Raw genomic sequence first — 19,272 nt, 5'->3', positions numbered from 1 at the left:
CAGAAGGGGCAACTAAAGCCACCCGCAGGCTATCTCCTAAAGTTACTTTATTCACACACCACTAAGGATTCGCTGCACCCGTCCCAGGCTTTACCCCTCACTCCCCCACCGCTGAGGATCCTCTGCACCCGTCCCAGGCTTTACCCCTCACTCCCCACCGCTGAGGATCCTCTGCACCCGTCCCAGGCTTTACCCCTCACTCCCCCACCGCTGAGGATCCTCTGCACCCGTCCCAGGCTTTACCCCTCACTCCCCCACCGCTGAGGATCCTCTGCACCCGTCCCAGGCTTTACCCCTCACTCCCCCACCGCTGAGGATCCTCTGCGCCCGTCCCAGGCTTTACCCCTCACTCCCCCACCGCTGAGGATCCTCTGCGCCCGTCCCAGGCTTTACCCCTCACTCCCCCACCGCTGAGGATCCTCTGCGCCCGTCCCAGGCTTTACCCCTCACTCCCCCACCGCTGAGGATCCTCTGCGCCCGTCCCAGGCTTTACCCCTCACTCCCCCACTGCTGAGGATCCTTTGTGCCATTCCCAGGCTTTACCCCTCACTCCCCCACCGCTGAGGATCCTTTGTGCCATTCCCAGGCTTTACCCCTCACTCCCCCACCGCTGAGGATCCTCTGCGCCCGTCCCAGGCTTTACCCCTCACTCCCCCACCGCTGAGGATCCTCTGCACCTGTCCCAGGCTTTACCCCTCACTCCCCCACCGCTGAGGATCCTCTGTGCCAGTCCCAGGCTTTACCCCTCACTCCCCCACCACTGAGGATCCTCTGTGCCCGTCCCAGGCTTTACCCCTCACACCCCCACCGCTGAGGATCCTTTGTGCCATTCCCAGGCTTTACCCCTCACTCCCCCACCGCTGAGGATCCTTTGTGCCATTCCCAGGCTTTACCCCTCACTCCCCCCACCGCTGAGGATCCTTTGTGCCATTCCCAGGCTTTACCCCTCACTCCCCCACCGCTGAGGATCCTCTGCACCCGTCCCAGGCTTTACCCCTCACTCCCCCACCGCTGAGGATCCTCTGCACCCGTCCCAGGCTTTACCCCTCACTCCCCCACCGCTGAGGATCCTCTGCACCCGTCCCAGGCTTTACCCCTCACTCCCCCACCGCTGAGGATCCTCTGCACCCGTCCCAGGCTTTACCCCTCACTCCCCCACCGCTGAGGATCCTCTGCACCCGTCCCAGGCTTTACCCCTCACCCCCCCCACCGCTGAGGATCCTCTGCGCCCGTCCCAGGCTTTACCCCTCACTCCCCCACCGCTGAGGATCCTCTGCGCCCGTCCCAGGCTTTACCCCTCACTCCCCCACCGCTGAGGATCCTCTGCGCCCGTCCCAGGCTTTACCCCTCACTCCCCCACCGCTGAGGATCCTCTGCGCCCGTCCCAGGCTTTACCCCTCACTCCCCCACCGCTGAGGATCCTTTGTGCCATTCCCAGGCTTTACCCCTCACTCCCCCACCGCTGAGGATCCTTTGTGCCATTCCCAGGCTTTACCCCTCACTCCCCCACCGCTGAGGATCCTCTGCGCCCGTCCCAGGCTTTACCCCTCACTCCCCCACCGCTGAGGATCCTCTGCACCTGTCCCAGGCTTTACCCCTCACTCCCCCACCGCTGAGGATCCTCTGTGCCAGTCCCAGGCTTTACCCCTCACTCCCCCACCACTGAGGATCCTCTGTGCCCGTCCCAGGCTTTACCCCTCACACCCCCACCGCTGAGGATCCTTTGTGCCATTCCCAGGCTTTACCCCTCACTCCCCCACCGCTGAGGATCCTTTGTGCCATTCCCAGGCTTTACCCCTCACTCCCCCCACCGCTGAGGATCCTCTGTAGTTCTCTCTCACCCTGGGGATTTTCCCCTACAGTACTGCACTGTACCAAATTCCGTCTCATCCTTTGCCCAACCCTACTGAAATAACCAGGCCAATCAGTGGTTCCCAAAACAACTCCATCTTTTTATTTAAAACACAATAAGAGGAAGAAGCAGCAGCAGCAGCTAGCGTAGCACGGTTAGAGAGAAACATCGCGGTCTGGGGCCACAGTGCAAAATGACTAAAAGTAACAATGAAAAAAAAAACCCCAGCTCACCGCAAAGCGCTGGCACGGCCCGCGCTGCCCTGCCTTACAGAGGGAAAGGCCGAGGTGTAGTAGACGGGCTCCGGCGCGCCCTGACAAAGCAGGAGGGAAGCGCCGAGTGTGGGTGCAGGCAGCGGGACGGCAGGGACACCCCCACATCCATCCACCAGGGGCATAGCTTATTCTATTTGTAAAGCAAGGGATCCTCGTCGGCCGTCCCGGTCGTCCCCTCCCCCCCCCCCCCCCCCCCCCCCGAGCCCCATCCCTCGTATGGCCCCGTGAGCTGAGCCGGCTGGCTCTCCCCGTCCGTGGCTCCCGGCTCCCAGGGCGGGTGCTTCCAGTAGAGAAATCTGGTGGGCGCCTCGAGTGAGCCGAAGTTTCGGGGGGGAAGGGGGGCCGGCAAAAGCCAGCCGGTGCGAGGCCCCGAGGCGCGCTGCGCCAGCGCTGGGGGCCGTCGCAGAAGGGCGCGCTGTGCTGCAGCTACCGACGCCAGTAGGAGGCAGCGCTGCGCTGGAGCTGCCGCCGATAAGTGAGCTGGGGGAGGGGAAGCACAAACGAAGGTTTTGCCTGGGGCAACGAAGACTCTTGCACGGGGACCTTGCTTGCTCCCAGAGCCAAAGATCAGCCAAACGCCTGCCCCTGCGTCTGTAAGAGCAAAGAAACAAGAGGGGAGTGGTTTTTTTTAGTGTTGGGAATGCAGGTAAGCGATGGCCAAAAAAAGCCTTTTTTTTTTTAAGCTGCTCCACTGCTCATAGTGCTACAGATTCCAGACCTGATTATAGTGCAGCGGTGGCACTCGCAAACCTCTCCCCCACCCTTTCTCTATCGTCCTATCAAATCTAAAGCCAGCATCTTGCCCTCTCTCCCGGCCCACCCTCCCGAAATCCAACTGCGCTGCATTTCTTGACAGCTTGCTTCTCCGCTTCCCAGAGTCAGACCAGCAGGCGTGGAAGCCCCCCCGGTCCTCTCCTCCACCCCCTTACTGGGCTTCAGCGACACCGGAGCAGAAATCCAGCAGCTGCCGCGACCCCAGCTTCCACCACTCCTCCCCATCCCCAGCCGGTCTCCTCGCAGCACCCAGGGAGGCATAGCCGGGGCTCCAGGCCCCACTCCCTCGCGCCATCCTGTGTTCCAGAGCCTGCGGTAAACCCTCTCCCCGCTCTCGACCCCCTAAGGACTCCTGGTTCCCTTCTGAACCGCATAAGCCTCAGACAGTCACTGGACAAAAACGGAGCTCGCATGATCACATGCTCCCAAATTGACTCAAAGGGATAGCCTGGTGCCCTCCCCCTGGCTTGGTGCCCAGGGGGAGGGCACCAGGCCACAGGATATTACATTAAGTTTCACAACACGAATGTATTTGGCCAGCAAAAAAATAAAAAAGACGCATAATACAAATAACACTCTTCCAAGCACCTCTAAACATTGTGTTAAAAAAAGTGAACAGTTCTCCCACGGCTCTGCCACCGGTTTAACAAACTGCACACACACCCCCCCCCTCCAAAAACTGGTTCCTCACACGTGGCAGAGGGGGAGAATCAGCCGCCACCAGGACGCGGCCGGCGTGTCCTCCGCCTGCGGGACGTCAGCGGGCATCCCAGCAGCGCTCCCCTCTGGGCCGCAATGAGCTTCGCCCGCATCCCCTGCCGCCTTCCTCCGCCCAGCGAGTGCAGTCCATCCCGGCTGCAACTGAGGAAGACGGCGGTGCTGGTGCGGCAAGAGAAGAGGGGGGGGGGGGGCGGGGGGAGGAGGACTTTAAGTGCTAGGGAAGTTTCCAGAGCTGAGGCAGGAGGGGGGGGGGTTACAAAGCATTTGAGGGGAGGGGGGTCCCCTATTTTATTCACTGAATTTACTGAATGTTGTGTGCTCTGGTTGGTGACACTATCTGGGGGGGGGGGGGGGGTAGTAAGCACGGCCCAGTTTCTCTTCCTGGTACTTCTTCGACCCGCAAAGCTTTTCTCGCAGACAGGAAGAGGAGGTCTGGTGCGCTCTCTCCCTGCGGCCCACGTGAGACGGTCGCAGAGTCCTGGCGTGGCTAGCGGGGTCCACCCTCTCTCCCCAGAGCAAGGGCAGGAGCGGCGGCAGAGTAGGGAGTCGCAAGGAGCTTGTAGTGGACCTTGGTGTTGGTGACGGCGCCGTGTCTCTGCCGCAGGTGCAGCCGCAGCTGGCTCTTGTGCCGGAAGCGCAGCTCGCACGCCTCGCACTGCAAGACAAGCGAGGAAGCAGTGAGGGCAAGGCACCTAGCATTCCCCCCTTCTTCCTCCCATGAGGCACAGGTTTTGCCCCTCCCCCGTTATCATGTGGCAGGTTTTGCCTCTGCCCTGGTGTGGCTCTCATGTGGTGCAGTTTCCCCCCCTCCTACTGGTTCCTTGTGGCTCCCACGTGGCGCAGTTTTCCGTCTCCCCTGGATTCTCCTGGCTCTTACGTGGTGCAGTCTTCTCCCTCCCCTGGTTCCCCCTGCTGTCATATTTTTGTGTTTTTCCCCCTCCCCTGGTTCCTCATGGGTATCACGAGGCGTGTTTTTTCTCTTCCCATGGTTCTCATGTGGTGCTTGTTTTGCTCTCCTATCCTTCCCCCCCCCCCCCCAGCTTCTTCCTGTACTCACGTGATATGGTTTCTCCCCTGTGTGGATCCGGATGTGACTTTTCAGTGTCTGTAGGTGCCGGAATCGTGTCCCGCAGGTGTCACACGGGTACGGTTTCTCGCCAGTGTGGATCAGAACGTGGGCGCGCAGATGAGCCACCTGGGAGAGTTTGGGAGTGGGACAGAAAAACCAATGAGTACCATACAAGTATGGAACCTATGCACCCCCTACCCCCCAATCCCGGTGATATGCCAGGGCCACCAACCTCTTAACCATGAGTAGCTGATACACCCACAGCCACGACCCCCTTCCGCTAAATAACTACTACACCACACAATGGCTTGTGGACCACCAGCTTCCCTAATCTAGCCATCACTCATGGCTGACCTGCACGAATCTGGAGTCACACGTCTCGCACTTGTAGGGCTTCTCGCCGGAGTGGATGCGCGCGTGGGTCTTCAGGTTGGCGGGCCGGTTGAACTGCGCCCCACAGATGCTGCATTGGTACGGCTTCTCTGCTGGAGAGGGAAAGAGATGGTGCGGGGGGGGGGGGGGGGAGAGGAAGTGGCGGACATGGTCAGTGACTGGGTAGGATGCAAGCTAGACCCATACATATGGAGAGAGAGACTGAGAGGGTTGGGCACCTTCACACGGGCAGGAGACCATCAAGTACCAAGAAGTGCAATCAAAGTCCAAGAAAATTTCGCAGAAAGATACATAAATTGTCCCCATTGGACTGGGCGCCACAGGCTTGTGTGGAAGTAACCTCCGTGCGCACCTTGACATGTTGCCTATAAGTGTAACACCCTACGAGCTCCAGAATTAAGCTCTTTTTTTGTACAATGAGTAAGAAGAGCAGTAGCAGTACAGTTGAGAGCGTGAGATCATACTCAACATACACATGAAGCTCACTCCCATCACTGTGTGCGCAAATCTTAGGGATGTGCATTTGTCGGGCCATTCGTTTCATTCGTTTCGTGGATATATGCGTACCTCACAAATGAATTGTTAAGAAAATACACACAAACCATCCATTCTTATGTGCGTACCATACATTTGTGAGGTACGCACGTACACACGAAACAAATGAAATGAATGGCCCAACGAATGCACATCCCTACAAATCATGCAGAGAGAGACTTATGGTTGTTGTGTATTATATTAAAGAGTGCAATCTATTATAAACCACTAGGTGGCATCGTTCTGTTTTAGGGATCTTGCATATCTTTCTATTTCATTTCTGGGGTTTTTTGGGTTTTTTTGCTGATCCCTCTCATGGGGGAGATGCTGCTCGCTCCCTGTCTCAAGCTGTAACAAGATGAAAAGCCCCTGTACACTAATAAAGCCCCTGTTTCATATTCTTGCTGCATCTTGTTCACTCTGCAACAAATCAATTTGGAGACATTAGCCTTGCAGAAAAAGAAGCACACGTGCATGCCATGTCACATACAAAGACAGAGGCACTAAAAAAAGAGACACAAACAGAAAGAAAGAGAGAGGCACAAATACACCCAGAGAAACACACACACATGCAGGAAAAGGCAGTGAGAGAGAGTGGGGGAGAGAAACACCCGGTGAGAGAGAGGGCCTGGGCTCACCTGCTCTGCTCTCCGTGGTGTCAGGCTGGCACCCCAGCAGCTCCCCTCGCCGGTGGGCGTACAGGACGTGGCGGTGGAGCTGGGAGACCCCTTCGAATGGCCGGCTGCAGACCACACACCAAGACTCACAGGGAGGGAGTGGGGAGAACCTGGGAGGGGGGGAGGGGGAAAAAAAGAAACGGGGTTCATCAGAGACCGCCCGGTTGTTCAGGCCGCCCCTCCCCTCCTTAGCCACTCCACCCCCGCAGAGAAGGATCTAGGTCAGAGAGGAGCGACCTCACCTGTGCTGAGGGCCGCGCAAGCTGCTTTTCCTCTCCTCTCCGCTGCCGGATTCCTCCTCTGCTGTCTGCGAGGGGCCGCCGGCCCCCGGGGGCAAGGCAGGGGAAGGCCCCGGGCTTCTCCGTGGCAGCGGTGGCGCCCCCCTTCCCTCCTCCTCCTCCTCCTCTTTCACTGCCTGCTGCAGGGAACGTAACACAATGAACTTGTACTTTTTCCAGTTCCAGGCTTTGGAGTCTGAGCTGGGGGCCCCCAGGGGGCAAGGGGTCGCCCTGCCACAGCCGCTGGACTCCACGGGTGAGGCAGGCTGGCACTCGGACTTCATCGGGCTGTGGGGGGCCAGGATCGGAGGCTTCTGGTCGCTATTCTCCGCCTTCTCCGGCCTGGTCTGGACGGGAGCCCGGCCCGACGCGCCCTGGGGCTGCTCGCTCTCCCGGGGCGCCGTCGGGACCTGGCTCTGCGGGGCCCACACAGCCCCCGCCGGGATCGGCCTCCTGCTCTTGAGGAAGGCGCTGCCGGCAGCGCCTGACGCCTGGCCCTCCTGGGCCCCCATCGGAGGCAGGGCCAGCGGAGATGGGAAGGAGGTGGAGAGGCAGGAGAGCTCGGCTGATGGAGGTGGCAAGCGAAAGTCCATCCCATCGTAGCTGAAAAGGCAGACAAACACAAAACACAGTAAGAAAATAGCAGAATCTGAACGGGAACTGAGTACCTGCTGCAGAGAGCTTATCCTCACTAAGTGGGTGGGGGGGAGGGAAGGAACAGCTTCTCCCTCCCCTCATATACAGCGCAAAACCTAAATTGGGTAAGGGGGGGGGGGGGGTGAAGTACCTGCTTTAAAAAGTTTACCCTCAGAGGGGAGGACAGGAGCTGCTCCATCCCTGCTTCTCACCTACTGTTGGGGGCTGCAGGGCTTGAGCAGGGTTGGGGGGGGCGTCCCTGCTGCGGAGAGCTTACCCCTAGGACCAGCCTCTTCTCTCCCACAGAGGCAGAAACTCCGTCAGCCTTCAGAGGAGAGAGTTAACCCGACAGCCGTGCCCGGATATCGAGCCCGAATAAGTCTGGCCTGACTATCCGGTCTTAAGGCCTCAGGAGAAAGTCACCCGGGTTAACTTTAGCCCTGATTTCTGGCCCTCCAAAGCCGTAGGCCTGAATGGCCAAAGTTGCCCCGTGCCCCTGGAACGCCCTCACTGCTGCCTGTTTTTTATTTTGGGGGGGGGGGGGGGGTGTTTGGTTAAATTCTGTGCGGGCAGCGGTTCGCCACTCTTTGTGGCGGGGCCCCGCGGCGTCTGGTACCGGAGGATCCTGGCGGGGCCTGGACCGCTGGGGGAGGGAGCACCTGCCACGGAGAGCTTACTCTCGGAGGGGGGAGGTGTCGGGGAGCAGCACCGTCTGATGGTGGGGGCCCGTTGCCGGGCAGGTCCTGAAGGCATGGGGGTACGCGCTGTGGGACAGAAGCACTCCTCCCCCCCCCCCACCCACTCCTCCCCCCTCCCTCACGTACCGTTTCGGCGGCCCGGCGGGGAGCGAGAGCCCGGGCAGATCCTCACCTGGCATGGATGAAGCGGCGACAGGCCTCCGCCACGTGCTCCATGCGCAGGCAGCGGGCGGCGGCCAGGACGGCGGGCGCGGTGGCCACGCTGAGGGGCAGGCGGGAGGTGTACATGAAGTCCAGCAGCAGCCGGAAGCCCTCCGGCTCCACCCCGGCGGGCAGCGAGAGGACGCCGGCCTCGCCGCCCGCCTGCTCCACGAACAGCGAGTAGAAGAAGCCGCTGTGGAAAGCCAAAAAAAAAAAAAAGGAGCGAGTCACTTTGCCCAGAGACCCCCGCACGGTCCCCTCCCCGCCTGAGGCAGATTTAACTGTGGGGAGACGGAGAAGACCCCTGAAGCACCCCCTGCTGCTGCTGTTATCCTAACTCTCTCAAAGGGAAACTTAGGGCCCGGTGCAAGGTGGCCTAAGCGAACCTTCAGTCTTGCGCCCGTCCCCTTCCACCCCCTGCCTGTCCAAGGCAGCTCCGGCACAACCTCCACCTCTCTCTCTCCTCTCACCCCTCTGCCAAGTCCTGCATCCCCCTCCCATTGCCTCTGTCCCCAGCACCTCCCCCCCACCACCCCCCCCCCCCCCCCCGGTCCGGTATCCTCCCGTTTCTCCCCTTTCACAACCGTGCTCGGCGCACCGAGATCACCCCATTCTCTCCGCCCTCTCTTGGCGGTGCCCGGCGGCATCCCTCTCTCCACAGCCCACCCTGCCCCCTCTCTTTTCTCCACCCTCCGCACCTACCCGGCATCCCTTCCTTTCTCTCTTGGGGTTGCCCGGGTCTTAAAAGCAGGTAAGATGGCACCTGGAGGTTTCCTGGGACCTGGAAGTTAGTGCCGCCTCTCCCCTCCCTCTTTCAAAAAAGCCCCCCAAAAAAACGTTGCCACCCTGGGCGACTGCACGGTTCGCCCAGCGGAAGAGCCGGCCCTGTGGGGTGGGGGGAAGCACCGGCAGAGATTTGCGCCTGTTGGGTTTTTTTCCCGGCCCAGATGATGCAAGAAGCTTTGAAAGCGCAAAACTCAGCGAGCTGCTGCCTCCCCTGAGACGGCCTCCATGAAAACGTGGGTGAAAGTAGGCACATTGTGGACTAAGGCACCCACCTTCACCCACACACAGAGCTGGCGATTCTGAAAACGCCTTTCATTCAGGTAAAGAGCGTTTTGTTTTGTTTTTAATTTGTCCTCTACCTCTTTATAAAGCCGAGCGCAACTAACAGCGTCCGGCTGGGGTCACATGATCATGCAGAGTACCCTGTTTTACGGACCAGTGAATAATGCCCGGCGACATCATGGCACGGCTCTGGGCCCCTCCCCCCCCCCCCCCCATCTTCCACCGAGAAAGGTCACGGTACAAACCCCCACGAAAGCCGGAAAACGAGGACCGGCCGTCCCCCGTCCCCCCCTTGACCCTCCCACCTTGGCCGACTCACCTGCAAGCGGCCAGCACGGCCTTGTGTGCCCTCAGCTGCCGCCCGCCGGCAAGCAGCGTCACGTCTGTCAGGGCCCGGAGGCCGCGCAGCTCGTCCAGGTTGCGCAGCACGTCGCCGCCGTGGCGGGTGAACTCCCGGACGTAGCCCTCCGCAGGGGAGCCCATGCCCGGCCGCGGCCCGTGGAGGGAGGAGGCGGGGAGGGGGGAGAAGGACTGGGGGGAAGGAGCCAGGGCCGCGTCAGCTCACGGAGAGAGCCCGGGCAGGAGTTTACGCCGTTTCTGCAACAGAAGCGCAAGAGAGAGGGGGGGTGTGTGAGTTACAAAAACAGACGCCCTGTGCGGAGAGCCACGTGCAGCACCGGGGCTACGGATGAAACGGTTCTGTCATTATGGGTGGGGGGAGGAGCCCAGTGGCCTCCCTTACAAAGCTGTTCTGGCCATCAGTTTTCCCTGGATTGACGGTCATGGGAGTCCCCGGTGGTGGTTAATCCGATGAGGGTAGGGGGGTGGAACTCTCTCTTTTAGCCCCTTCATTCAATCTCATTGTCTGCCAGCTAAAATATGAAGCCCACGGGCATCTCGCTTGCTCTCCCAACTACTCACGCTCCACCTCACCCCCTTCCAAAAAAAAAAAAAGAAAGCTGCCCACGTGTCGTGTACGGACATCACACCCCCCCCCCCCCCCCCGCCACCCCTGACAAAGTGCGTCTCCCCCGTCGCAACGTTACGGCTCCCAAACGGCCCCCCATGCCAACCTCCCACAGAAAAACCCCCTCCTCTCCCTGCACACCGGGTACCGCCACGCAGAAGAACTTCCACGTCCCCGTGGTTCGACCGGTCACGCCGCTCTCTCTCCCCCGCACCCCTCGAGAAGCACCAAACTCCACCCCCCGCAGAGCATCCGACTCACCCTGACCCGCAGGGCCCCTCTCCCCAACGGTGGTCTCCTCCGTGCCCGCTGGAGATCTGCCACCGGCGGCAGCGCCTTCGCCCCGAGTGCCGGCCTCGGGACGATCCTTGCTCCCTTCCTCTGCTGCGGAGCATGGGTTTGGTGTGTGTACGTTGTGTGTGTGGTGGTGGTGGTGGTGGTGGGGGGGGGGGGGAGGGATCTGATATATCATCTCAGGCGGAGGAAACGGATCCTGTGGCTGTCACATCCTCTCCCTCCTCGCCCCTCCTCCCGCCCCCCGGGATTTCCGCTCCTAGTCCAGCTGGATGCGGAGGGGAAGGAGGCGGAGGAATGTATTTTTAGCCTGGTGGGTCTCGGAGGGCCCGGGTGGGAGGGGGGTGAGAGGTTTCTCGGAGGACGGGCAGAAAACCGCTAAAGCCGCTTACCCAGGTCAGCGCAGCGAGGGGAGTCCGTGGGCTCCCCCTTGTGGCGCGGGCACATCTGTAAACCGGCCCCTGTCGCACGAAGCGGTGATGCAGTGCGCGCGCCCCCCCAGTATGCCTGGGCATGTGCCCTAGAGGTGGCTGCACGGACAGCGCACGGAAGGTGCTGGCGATGTGCTCCTCGCGCATCCATAGCTATTAAAGTGGGATGGAGAATGGATCCCAAAAAGGGGATGAATTAGCACAGGATCGAAGCTTGTGTGCAGCGGCGCCAGTCGCCAAGGCGTCAACCCCCGACCACCGCCGAGCCTGCTCGTTTCTTTCCAGGGCTAAGATTAAGTACTCCCAGTTGCGCACGCAGCCAAGGGACAAGCTCTTCCCTGGCTCTGTAAGGAGAGTATCCTTGGTACGTAGGTAAATCCAGCCTGACTGAAACTACACGGAAAAATATGTGCAGGGCTGCCCATAAACTGGACACAAGGCAACAGACACAAAAGCAGGGCTGAATTAGCCGAGCAGCATCAACCATCAAGGCTTCCGTCCTGAGCAAGAGCGAGTGTGGCAGAGAAGTGGATGAAGGCACACACAGGGAGTATGGGGGCGGGGAGATACATAGGGAAACATATACATAGAAACATAGAAATGATGGCAGAAGAAGACCAAATGGCCCATCCAGTCTGCCCAGCAAGCTTCACTCATTTTTTCTCTCATACTTATCTGTTTCTCTTAGCTCTTGGTTCTATTTCCCTTCCACCCCCACCTTTAATGTAGAGAGCAGTGATGGAGCTGCATCCAAGTGAAATATCAAGCTTGATTAGTTAGGGGTAGTAGCCGCCGCAATAAGCAAGCTACACCCATGCTTATTTGTTTTACCCAGACTATGTTATACAGACCCTTATTGGTTGTTTTTCTTCTCCCCTGCCGTTGAAGCAGGGAGCTATGCTGGATATGTGTGAAGGATCAGTCTTCTCCCCTGCCGTTGAAGCAGAGAGCCATGCTGGATGTGCATCGAAAGTGAAGTATCAGGCACATTTGGTTTGGGGTAGTAACCGCCGTAACAAGCCAGCTACTCCCCGCTTTGTGAGTGCGAACCCTCTTTTCTTCTCCCCTGAGGTGAGACTGACAAACTGAAGAATAGCAAATCACCTGGGCCAGATTAAAAAACAACTCAAAAATGAAATTTCAGACCTATTAGGAGTAATTTGTAAGCTATCGTTACAATGAAAGGTTACCAACATAACCCCGATATATAAAAAGGACTCCAGAGGTGATCTGGGAACCTATAGACCAGTGAGCCTGACTTCAGTGCCGGGAAAAATCACAGAGCATATAGATAGACATGGTTTAACGGGACACAGCCAGCATGGATTTACCCAAGGGAAGTCTTGCCTCACAAATCTCCTACATTTTTTTTGAAGGGGTTAATAAACATGTGGACAAAAGTGAATCGGTAGATGTGGTGTATTTGGATTTTCAGAAGGTGTTTGACAAAGTCCTTCATGAGAGGCTTCTAGGAAAACTAAAAAGTCATGGGATAGGAGGCGATGTCCTTTCATGGATTACAAACTGGTTAAAAGACAGGAAACAGAGAGTAGGATTAAATGGTCAATTTTCTCAGTGGAAAAGGGTAAACAGTGGAGTGCCTCAGGGATCTGTACTTGGACCGGTGCTTTTCAATATATATATATATAAATGATCTGGAAAGGAATACGATGAGTGAGGTAATCAAATTTGTGGATGACACAAAATTATTCAGAGTAGATAAATCACATGTGGATTGTGATAAATTGCAGGAGGACCTTGTGAGACGAAGCTTGGGCATCCAAATGGCAGATGAAATTTAATGTGGATAAGTGCAAGGTGATGCATATAGGGAAAAATAACCCATGCTATAGTTACACAGTGTTAGGTTCCATATTAGGAGCTACCACCCAAGAAAGAGATCTAGGCGTCATAGTGGATAATACATTGAAATCGTCGGCTCAGTGTGCTGCGACAGTCAAAAAAGCAAACAGAATGTTAGGAATTATTAGGAAGAGAATGGTGAATAAAACGAAAGATAGCATAATGTCTCTGTATTGCTCTATGGTTAGACAGCACCTTGAATACTCTGTGCAATTCTGGTTTCCGCATCTCAAAAAAGATATAATTGCACTGGAGAAGGTACAGAGAAGGCGACTAAAATGATAAAGGGGATGGAACAGCTCCCCTATGAGGAAAGGCTAAAGAGGTTAAGGCTGTTCAGCTTGGAGAAGAGACGGCTGAGGAGGGATAGTTTACAAAATCAAGAGAGGTCTAGAGCGGGTAAATGTGAATCAGTTATTTACTCTTTTGGATAATACAAGGATTAGGGGGTCACTCCATGAAGTAAGCAAGTAGCACATTTAAAACAAAGTGGAGAAAATTCCTTTCACTCAACACACAATTAAACTCTGGAATTCATTGCCAGAGGATGTGCTTAAGGCATAGTATAGATGGGTTTAAAAAAGGTTTGGATAAGTTACTAGCAGGCCGATTCAGTAAAGTCCGCGGGAGAGTGGACGAACGCCCACTCTCCTGGCGTGTGCACCGGCCCCTCACCAGTGCACGTGATTCAGTATTCAAATTAGGTGGTGCAGTACAAATGGGGAAAAGGAGGCACTAGGGACACTAGCGCGTCCCTAGTGCCTCCTTTTAGCCCGGAGCGGCAGCTGTCAGCGGGTTTGACAGCTGATGCTCAATTTTGCCGGCGTCGGTTCTCGAGCCCGCTGACAGCCATGGGCTCGGAAACCGGACGCCGGCAAAATTGAGCATCCGGTTTCCGGTCCGACAGCCGCGGGCAGAATTCAAAATTTTTTTTTTTTTTACTTTTTTTACTCTTCGGGACCTCCGACTTAATATCGCCATGATATTAAGTCAGAGGGTGCACAGAAAAGCAGTTTTTACTGCTTTTCTGTGCACTTTCCCGGTGCCGGAAGAAATTAGCGCCTACCTTTGGGTTGGCGCTAATTTCTGAAAGTAAAATGTGAGGCTTGGCTGCACATTTTACTTTCTGAATCGCACGGGAATACCTAATAGGGCCTTCAACATGCATTTGCAAGTTGAGGGCGCTATTAGGTGCCGCGGGTTGGACGCGCGTTTTCCTCCCCTTACTGAATAAGGGGTAAGGGAAAACGTGCGTCCAATAGCAGGCTAACAGTGCGCTCCATTGGAGCGCACTGTACTGTGTCGGCCTGTAGAGGAGAAATCCATAAACTGCTATTAATCAATAGGGAATAGCCACTGCTTGTGGCTGGTATTAGTAGCATGGGATCTGTTTAACATTTGGGTACTTGTCAGGTACTTGTGACTTGGATTGGCCACTGTTGGAAACAGGATGCTGGGCTTCATGGACCCTTGGTCTGACCCAGTATGGCATGTTCGAAATCGAAATTGAAACTGAAATATCCATAAAGAAAAAACCCACCACCAACAACACCAAATCCACGATCCAATTTAGAAAAACATGCTCCATGGATGCTCTCAGCAACACGCTCACCAAGGAACTAACTAACCTGGACCTCACAAATGCGGACACCGCCATGAACTCCTGGTTAACTATCACCCACGCAGCAGCTGATAAATTATGCCCCTTGACATCCAAACATATTAATCCTGCCCGTACTAACAAAAAAACCCTGGTTCTCATCAGAATTAAGAACACTTAAACAAAGCCTTCAACACAAAGAACAACAATGGCGGAAGAATCCCACCACCACTGCACGGGCCTCCTACAAAACCACAATGAGCTACTATAGGGCCACTATTCTTCGTACCAAAAGGGACTTCTACGCCAAAAAAATACACGGCTTCCTGTATGACCCAAAAACTCTCTTCTCATATGTTGCCACACTCACCACCCCTATTCCTCCAGCCATCCCGGAAGAAGAAGCACAAAACAAATCCTCCGAGCTGGCAGTCTTCTTCGACAACAAAATAAAAAATTTACTTATCCCGCTACTATCTTCCAACCCCATTCCCAACTCCCAGCCTCCTCCTGACCAAAACCATGCCCCACTGACACACAAACGGTCTCTAGAATCTTTTGATACTACATCATCCCTGGAAATAGAATCTATCATCAAGAAAATGAAGCCCTCTTCGCACCCTATAGACCAAATCCCGACCAAACTCCTTCTCACAATCCCTAACATCATCGCCAAACCTTTGGCCGACATCATTAACTGTTCACTCTCAAACGGTACTGTCCCGGATGCTTTAAAAACAGCCTCGCTGAAACCATTACTAAAAAAACCCAACTTGGACCCATCTAACCCCACAAATTTTCGCCCTATCGCTAACCTACCTTTCATAGCCAAGCTAATGGAGAAGCTGGTCAATACCAGACTCACTGACTACCTCGAATCCCACAACATACTATATCCATCGCAATTCGGTTTCAGGAAATGCAGAAATACAGAATCTCTCCTTCTCTCATTAACGGACAACATCCTGTTGGGTCTCGACAAAGGTCAATCATACTTACTAGCCCTGCTAGACATCTCGGCAGCGTTCGACACAGTTAACCACACAATCCTCATCAACCGTCTGATGGAAATAGGCATTTCAGGGGCTGCACTCCTCTGGTTAAAATCCTTTCTAAGCGACAGATACTATAAAGTTAAAATAATCAACAAAGAGTCTCACCCTGTAGCTGCCAAACAAGGAGTTCCCCAGGGTTCCTCTCTCTCGCCGACCCTATTCAACATATATCTTCTCCCCCTATGCCAACTCCTCAATAATCTCAACCTCACATACTTCATCTATGCAGACGATGTGCAGATCCTAATCCCCATCAAGGATCCAGTTTCAGACACCCTAAACTACTGGAATAGCTGCCTCCACACCATCAACCTCCTTCTCACAAGTCTCTGCCTCGTACTCAATACGTCCAAGACCGAACTGCTAATCATTTCCCCCAATGATAATAACCCGCTAGCCTTCAATACCAACACACCACTAACAAGTCAAGTGAGAAACCTGGGGACATTCCTAGACTCCAGAATGAACCTCAAAAAATTCATCAACAACACCACCAAAGAAGGTTTTTATAAACTACAGGTACTAAAACAGTTAAGACCTCTTCTACACTTCCACGACTACCGTTCGGTCCTTCAAGCCATACTATTCTCAAAGATTGACTATTGTAATGCTTTGTTGCTAGGTCTCCCGGCCTCTTCTACCAAACCTCTTCAAATGCTGCAAAACGCTGCAGCCAGGATCCTCACAAACTCTCGCCGCATGGACCACATCACCCCGATTCTAAAAATACTCCACTGGCTACCCATTCGCCACAGAATTCTCTTCAAGACACTTACTATTATCCACAAAACCTTATTTCAGGAATCCTCGCTCCAGCTTACCATACCCCTCAAACCACACGCCTCTGCAAGACCCACCAGATCTGCATACAGAGATTCCCTCCAGGTTCCCCCAAAAAAGTCCGTTCTCCACAACACCATTGAAAAACGTGCTCTATCAACTGCCGGTCCGCATCACTGGAACTCTCTTCCGCCAGATCTCCGCCAGGAACATTGCCATATCACTTTCAGAAAAAAAATTAAAAACTTGGCTGTTCGCCCAAGCATACCCCTGAAGAAACCGCAGGATCACCCCCACAGTTACATACCCCGCGGTTGCGTCCTCCTTCAGCAACTCAAAAAAGGAACTATTTCTCGGCTAACTGCACTTTAATATAACTTGTCTTATATTACACACGACGTAATTTTGTATATAATGCTTACCATGTAAACACTCACGTTTCTGCTTATTTGCTTTGTTCTCCAGTTAGAAATTGTTTAACCTATCCTTTTTCTCTAACAACCAAGTTCCACATTCCCTGTTATACTGTAATTTCTTGCTTCCATTGTTAACTGGTTTTTTCCCCCTAGTTCATTGTAAACCGGTACGATAAGACCTGGTCTTGAGCATCGGTATATTAAAAGAATTTAAATAAATAAATAAATAAATGTTCTTACGATCTTGGGAATGTGGCAGGGCTGGTCATGGGAGGGGGAAGGGGGGGGGGGCGAGGGAGAGGACACAGAAGGGTTTATAATGAGTGGCGGTAGAATGGACAAAGTTAATTGGACCAGAGATGATCAGCTGCACTTAAACCAGTTAAGCACTCAGCTGAATATCAGGTTTTATTCCATCACATAAAACTCGTGTGGTTAGATTTTAGGGAAGCCGTTGGCACTCGCAGAGTTGTCTGCACAAATTCAGCCAGTTAACGCCAAATATCATGCTATCTGGCTAAATTGGAGCGGTTCTGCCCCGGACAGACCCCCAACCCAGCCCTGGCTGAACCAGCCGCTTAGCAGGAGACGTGATTTTATCGGGTTAGATTTATGCAGTTAAACATTAACTGCACACATCTTTTGAATATCGCCCCCACCCAGGGAGTGCAGAAGTGAGCTGGGGGGAAGGACCTTGGTTCTGCCCTTGAGGGCGGGGTCGCCTTTCTTTTCACAGCCCGTGTCTAGCACTAGAAAGCTTCTCCAGAGATCCACGCTGTGACCTCATCACTGTGACATCACCCACACCTCCTCCTGCAGGAAGTAAAACTGCCCCAGATCCCACCTCGGACCCCCCCCCCCGTGCCGCTGCTTGCTCGCAGCGACTTCCAGACCTGCAGCACTTTCAGTTCAATGTTTCATAAACGTTTCAGTGCTTTTCCATATGGGACGCAAAAGCAACTCCAGCAGCAGCGTGGTCACTTCTGCTCACCCAGGGGGCACCCACAGCTTCCACTGAACGGAGCCCCTCGGACTTTGCAACTTGGCGGGAGGAGAGGGGTGCAAGGGCCATCCAGGGGCCCACAAATCACGCCACTGAAAATGACCAGAACCCGGTGGGGATCAGGCCACTCCGACTAGGGTAAACATGGAAAAGTGCTAGAAAGTCCATGTATGTGCATGGTCCTCGCTTCCTGCCTTGTTTTTACCGTGGGGGTGGTTTCCTCGCATTGTGTTAAAAGGGAGGAAATAGGATGGGAAGGAAGGGCCTGAGGTTTTCTCTCTCTCTCATTTTTTTGTTTTTTTTTTGTTTTATAATTTTACCATTTGCTCCAGCACCCTGCCACCTGGAGACAGACAGACAAACAGACAGGCATACATAAACAGAGACAGACCCAGAGACAAGCTCACAAATAGACAGATAAAGCAAGAGGACAGACAGTCAGACAAACAAGGGCAGGCAGACCAACGGGCAGGAACGGTGCCGCAGGGCCGGCTTTGGGGAGGGGTGGTGTGGTGTGGTGTGTGTGTGTGTGTGACCTGTGTGCCTGCGCGGGCTGCTGTTACTCTAGGGCCGCGGGGTGGCGGCGGATTTAAGAGGCACCGCCACCTGCAGCGGGAGACACAACCCCCGTTCCCCCCCCCGGCCATGGCATTGACGGAGCGCCACAACACGCAGGAAATTCATGGGGGGGGGGGGGGGGGAGGGCAAGGGAGGGCTTGGTTGGGGGGTGGGGGGGGGGGCAGTATCTCCTCTCTCCCCGGCCGCCATGGAGCGTACCATTCTCGGAGCCCGCCTTGGGCCCCGTCGGCCCTGCGCTGGCACAGGCGGAGAGAAAAGCGAGGGGGCCAGCCAACCCGCCTGCAAAGGCCGAGAATGGGAGACGCCATCCGCGCAAAGTTCCAGCCGCGGCCATCACCCGGCATCCGGCTAAGGATGTCTCCCAGCTGCCAGCCGTATACTTTAACCGCCTGCAAGGGGTTGCTGCTTTCTAGCTGGGAGGCGCAGCCGAGTCAACCTGCCAGCCCATGCAGGTAAAACCCTCCTCTGGACTGCTTCTGTCCTCCCAACCTCTCCGGCCTCTAGAACTGAACACAGATCTCGAGGCGGGGGGCTCCCTAGTGACCTACACAGAGCTATTATTACCTCCGATTTCCAGCTGATGCACCTCTCCTCATACACCTTAGCACACACCATGGGGCCTTCTCAATTGCTTTACTACTCCTGCAGCCTTCAGGCCACCTGAGGTGATTAGTGCTGGGTCCCCTTTCCTGTTTCCTATTTGTCAGCTCTTGTCCCCCTAATCAATAAGTGACTGATGGATTTCCCTGGCTCGGATGCAGGGATTTTACCCTTTTTTTTTTTTTTGCACTGAAGCACAGTTCTCAAGCTCCTGGAATGTTTGATTTCCACCCCTTCCAGCCCGCCCCCTCTGTTAAAAGATCTTGCCGTCCGTCTGCACGCATTAAGGGTATTTTTCCTCCACAGTGTCGCTCTTAGAGGTGTCGAGAAGAACCGGTCCCTTCGCCCTCGCCGGAGCAGACGCCATGGAGCGCCCGCTCTCTGGGTCCTGCCGCTCAGCCAGTTCCTCGCCTGATTTCCAGCTTTCTGTCCTACTCCCACACGGCCCGGCTTACTCGCCAATCTTCTGTGCGGGATGGCGTCGGGAACCATACGAAAGTCCAGACAGG

General features: G+C 55.3%; 1 protein-coding gene across 2 annotated transcripts; it reads right to left on the bottom strand.

Moving 5' to 3' along the window:
* Positions 1–1,931: 1,931 nt before the first annotated feature.
* Positions 1,932–11,184, bottom strand: BCL6B (BCL6B transcription repressor). 2 transcript variants are annotated; one of them, XM_029581281.1, is made up of 8 exons: positions 10,404–11,184; positions 9,495–9,772; positions 8,079–8,300; positions 6,537–7,175; positions 6,256–6,404; positions 5,045–5,175; positions 4,679–4,816; positions 1,932–4,276 (listed from the first exon to the last, which is right to left on the bottom strand). In XM_029581281.1, exons 2-8 carry the CDS (start codon positions 9,656–9,658, stop codon positions 4,109–4,111), a joined length of 1,611 nt encoding a protein of 536 aa, XP_029437141.1. In that variant the 5' UTR covers positions 9,659–9,772; positions 10,404–11,184; the 3' UTR covers positions 1,932–4,108. The 2 variants fall into 2 exon arrangements, with proteins under 2 accessions (XP_029437141.1, XP_029437142.1); XM_029581282.1 differs by lacking the exon at positions 8,079–8,300 and having other exon boundaries at positions 10,404–11,182.
* Positions 11,185–19,272: the final 8,088 nt, after the last annotated feature.

Source organism: Rhinatrema bivittatum, chromosome 16 (assembly GCF_901001135.1).
Source record: "Rhinatrema bivittatum chromosome 16, aRhiBiv1.1, whole genome shotgun sequence".
Taxonomy (NCBI): domain Eukaryota; kingdom Metazoa; phylum Chordata; class Amphibia; order Gymnophiona; family Rhinatrematidae; genus Rhinatrema; species Rhinatrema bivittatum.
Note: the sequence above shows the minus strand (reverse complement) of the source record. Positions and strands in the feature narration are given on the sequence as shown.

Excerpts from the sequence above, each read along its gene's own strand:
- BCL6B (XM_029581281.1), bottom strand. The coding sequence starts at position 9,658 with ATGGGCTCCCCTGCGGAGGGCTACGTCCGGGAGTTCACCCGCCACGGC. Across the intron at positions 8,301-9,494 it reads GCCGTGCTGGCCGCTTGCAG|CGGCTTCTTCTACTCGCTGT; the intron begins GTGAGTCGGCCA and ends GGCTTTCCACAG. Across the intron at positions 6,405-6,536 it reads TTGCGCGGCCCTCAGCACAG|GTTCTCCCCACTCCCTCCCT; the intron begins GTGAGGTCGCTC and ends CCCCCCTCCCAG.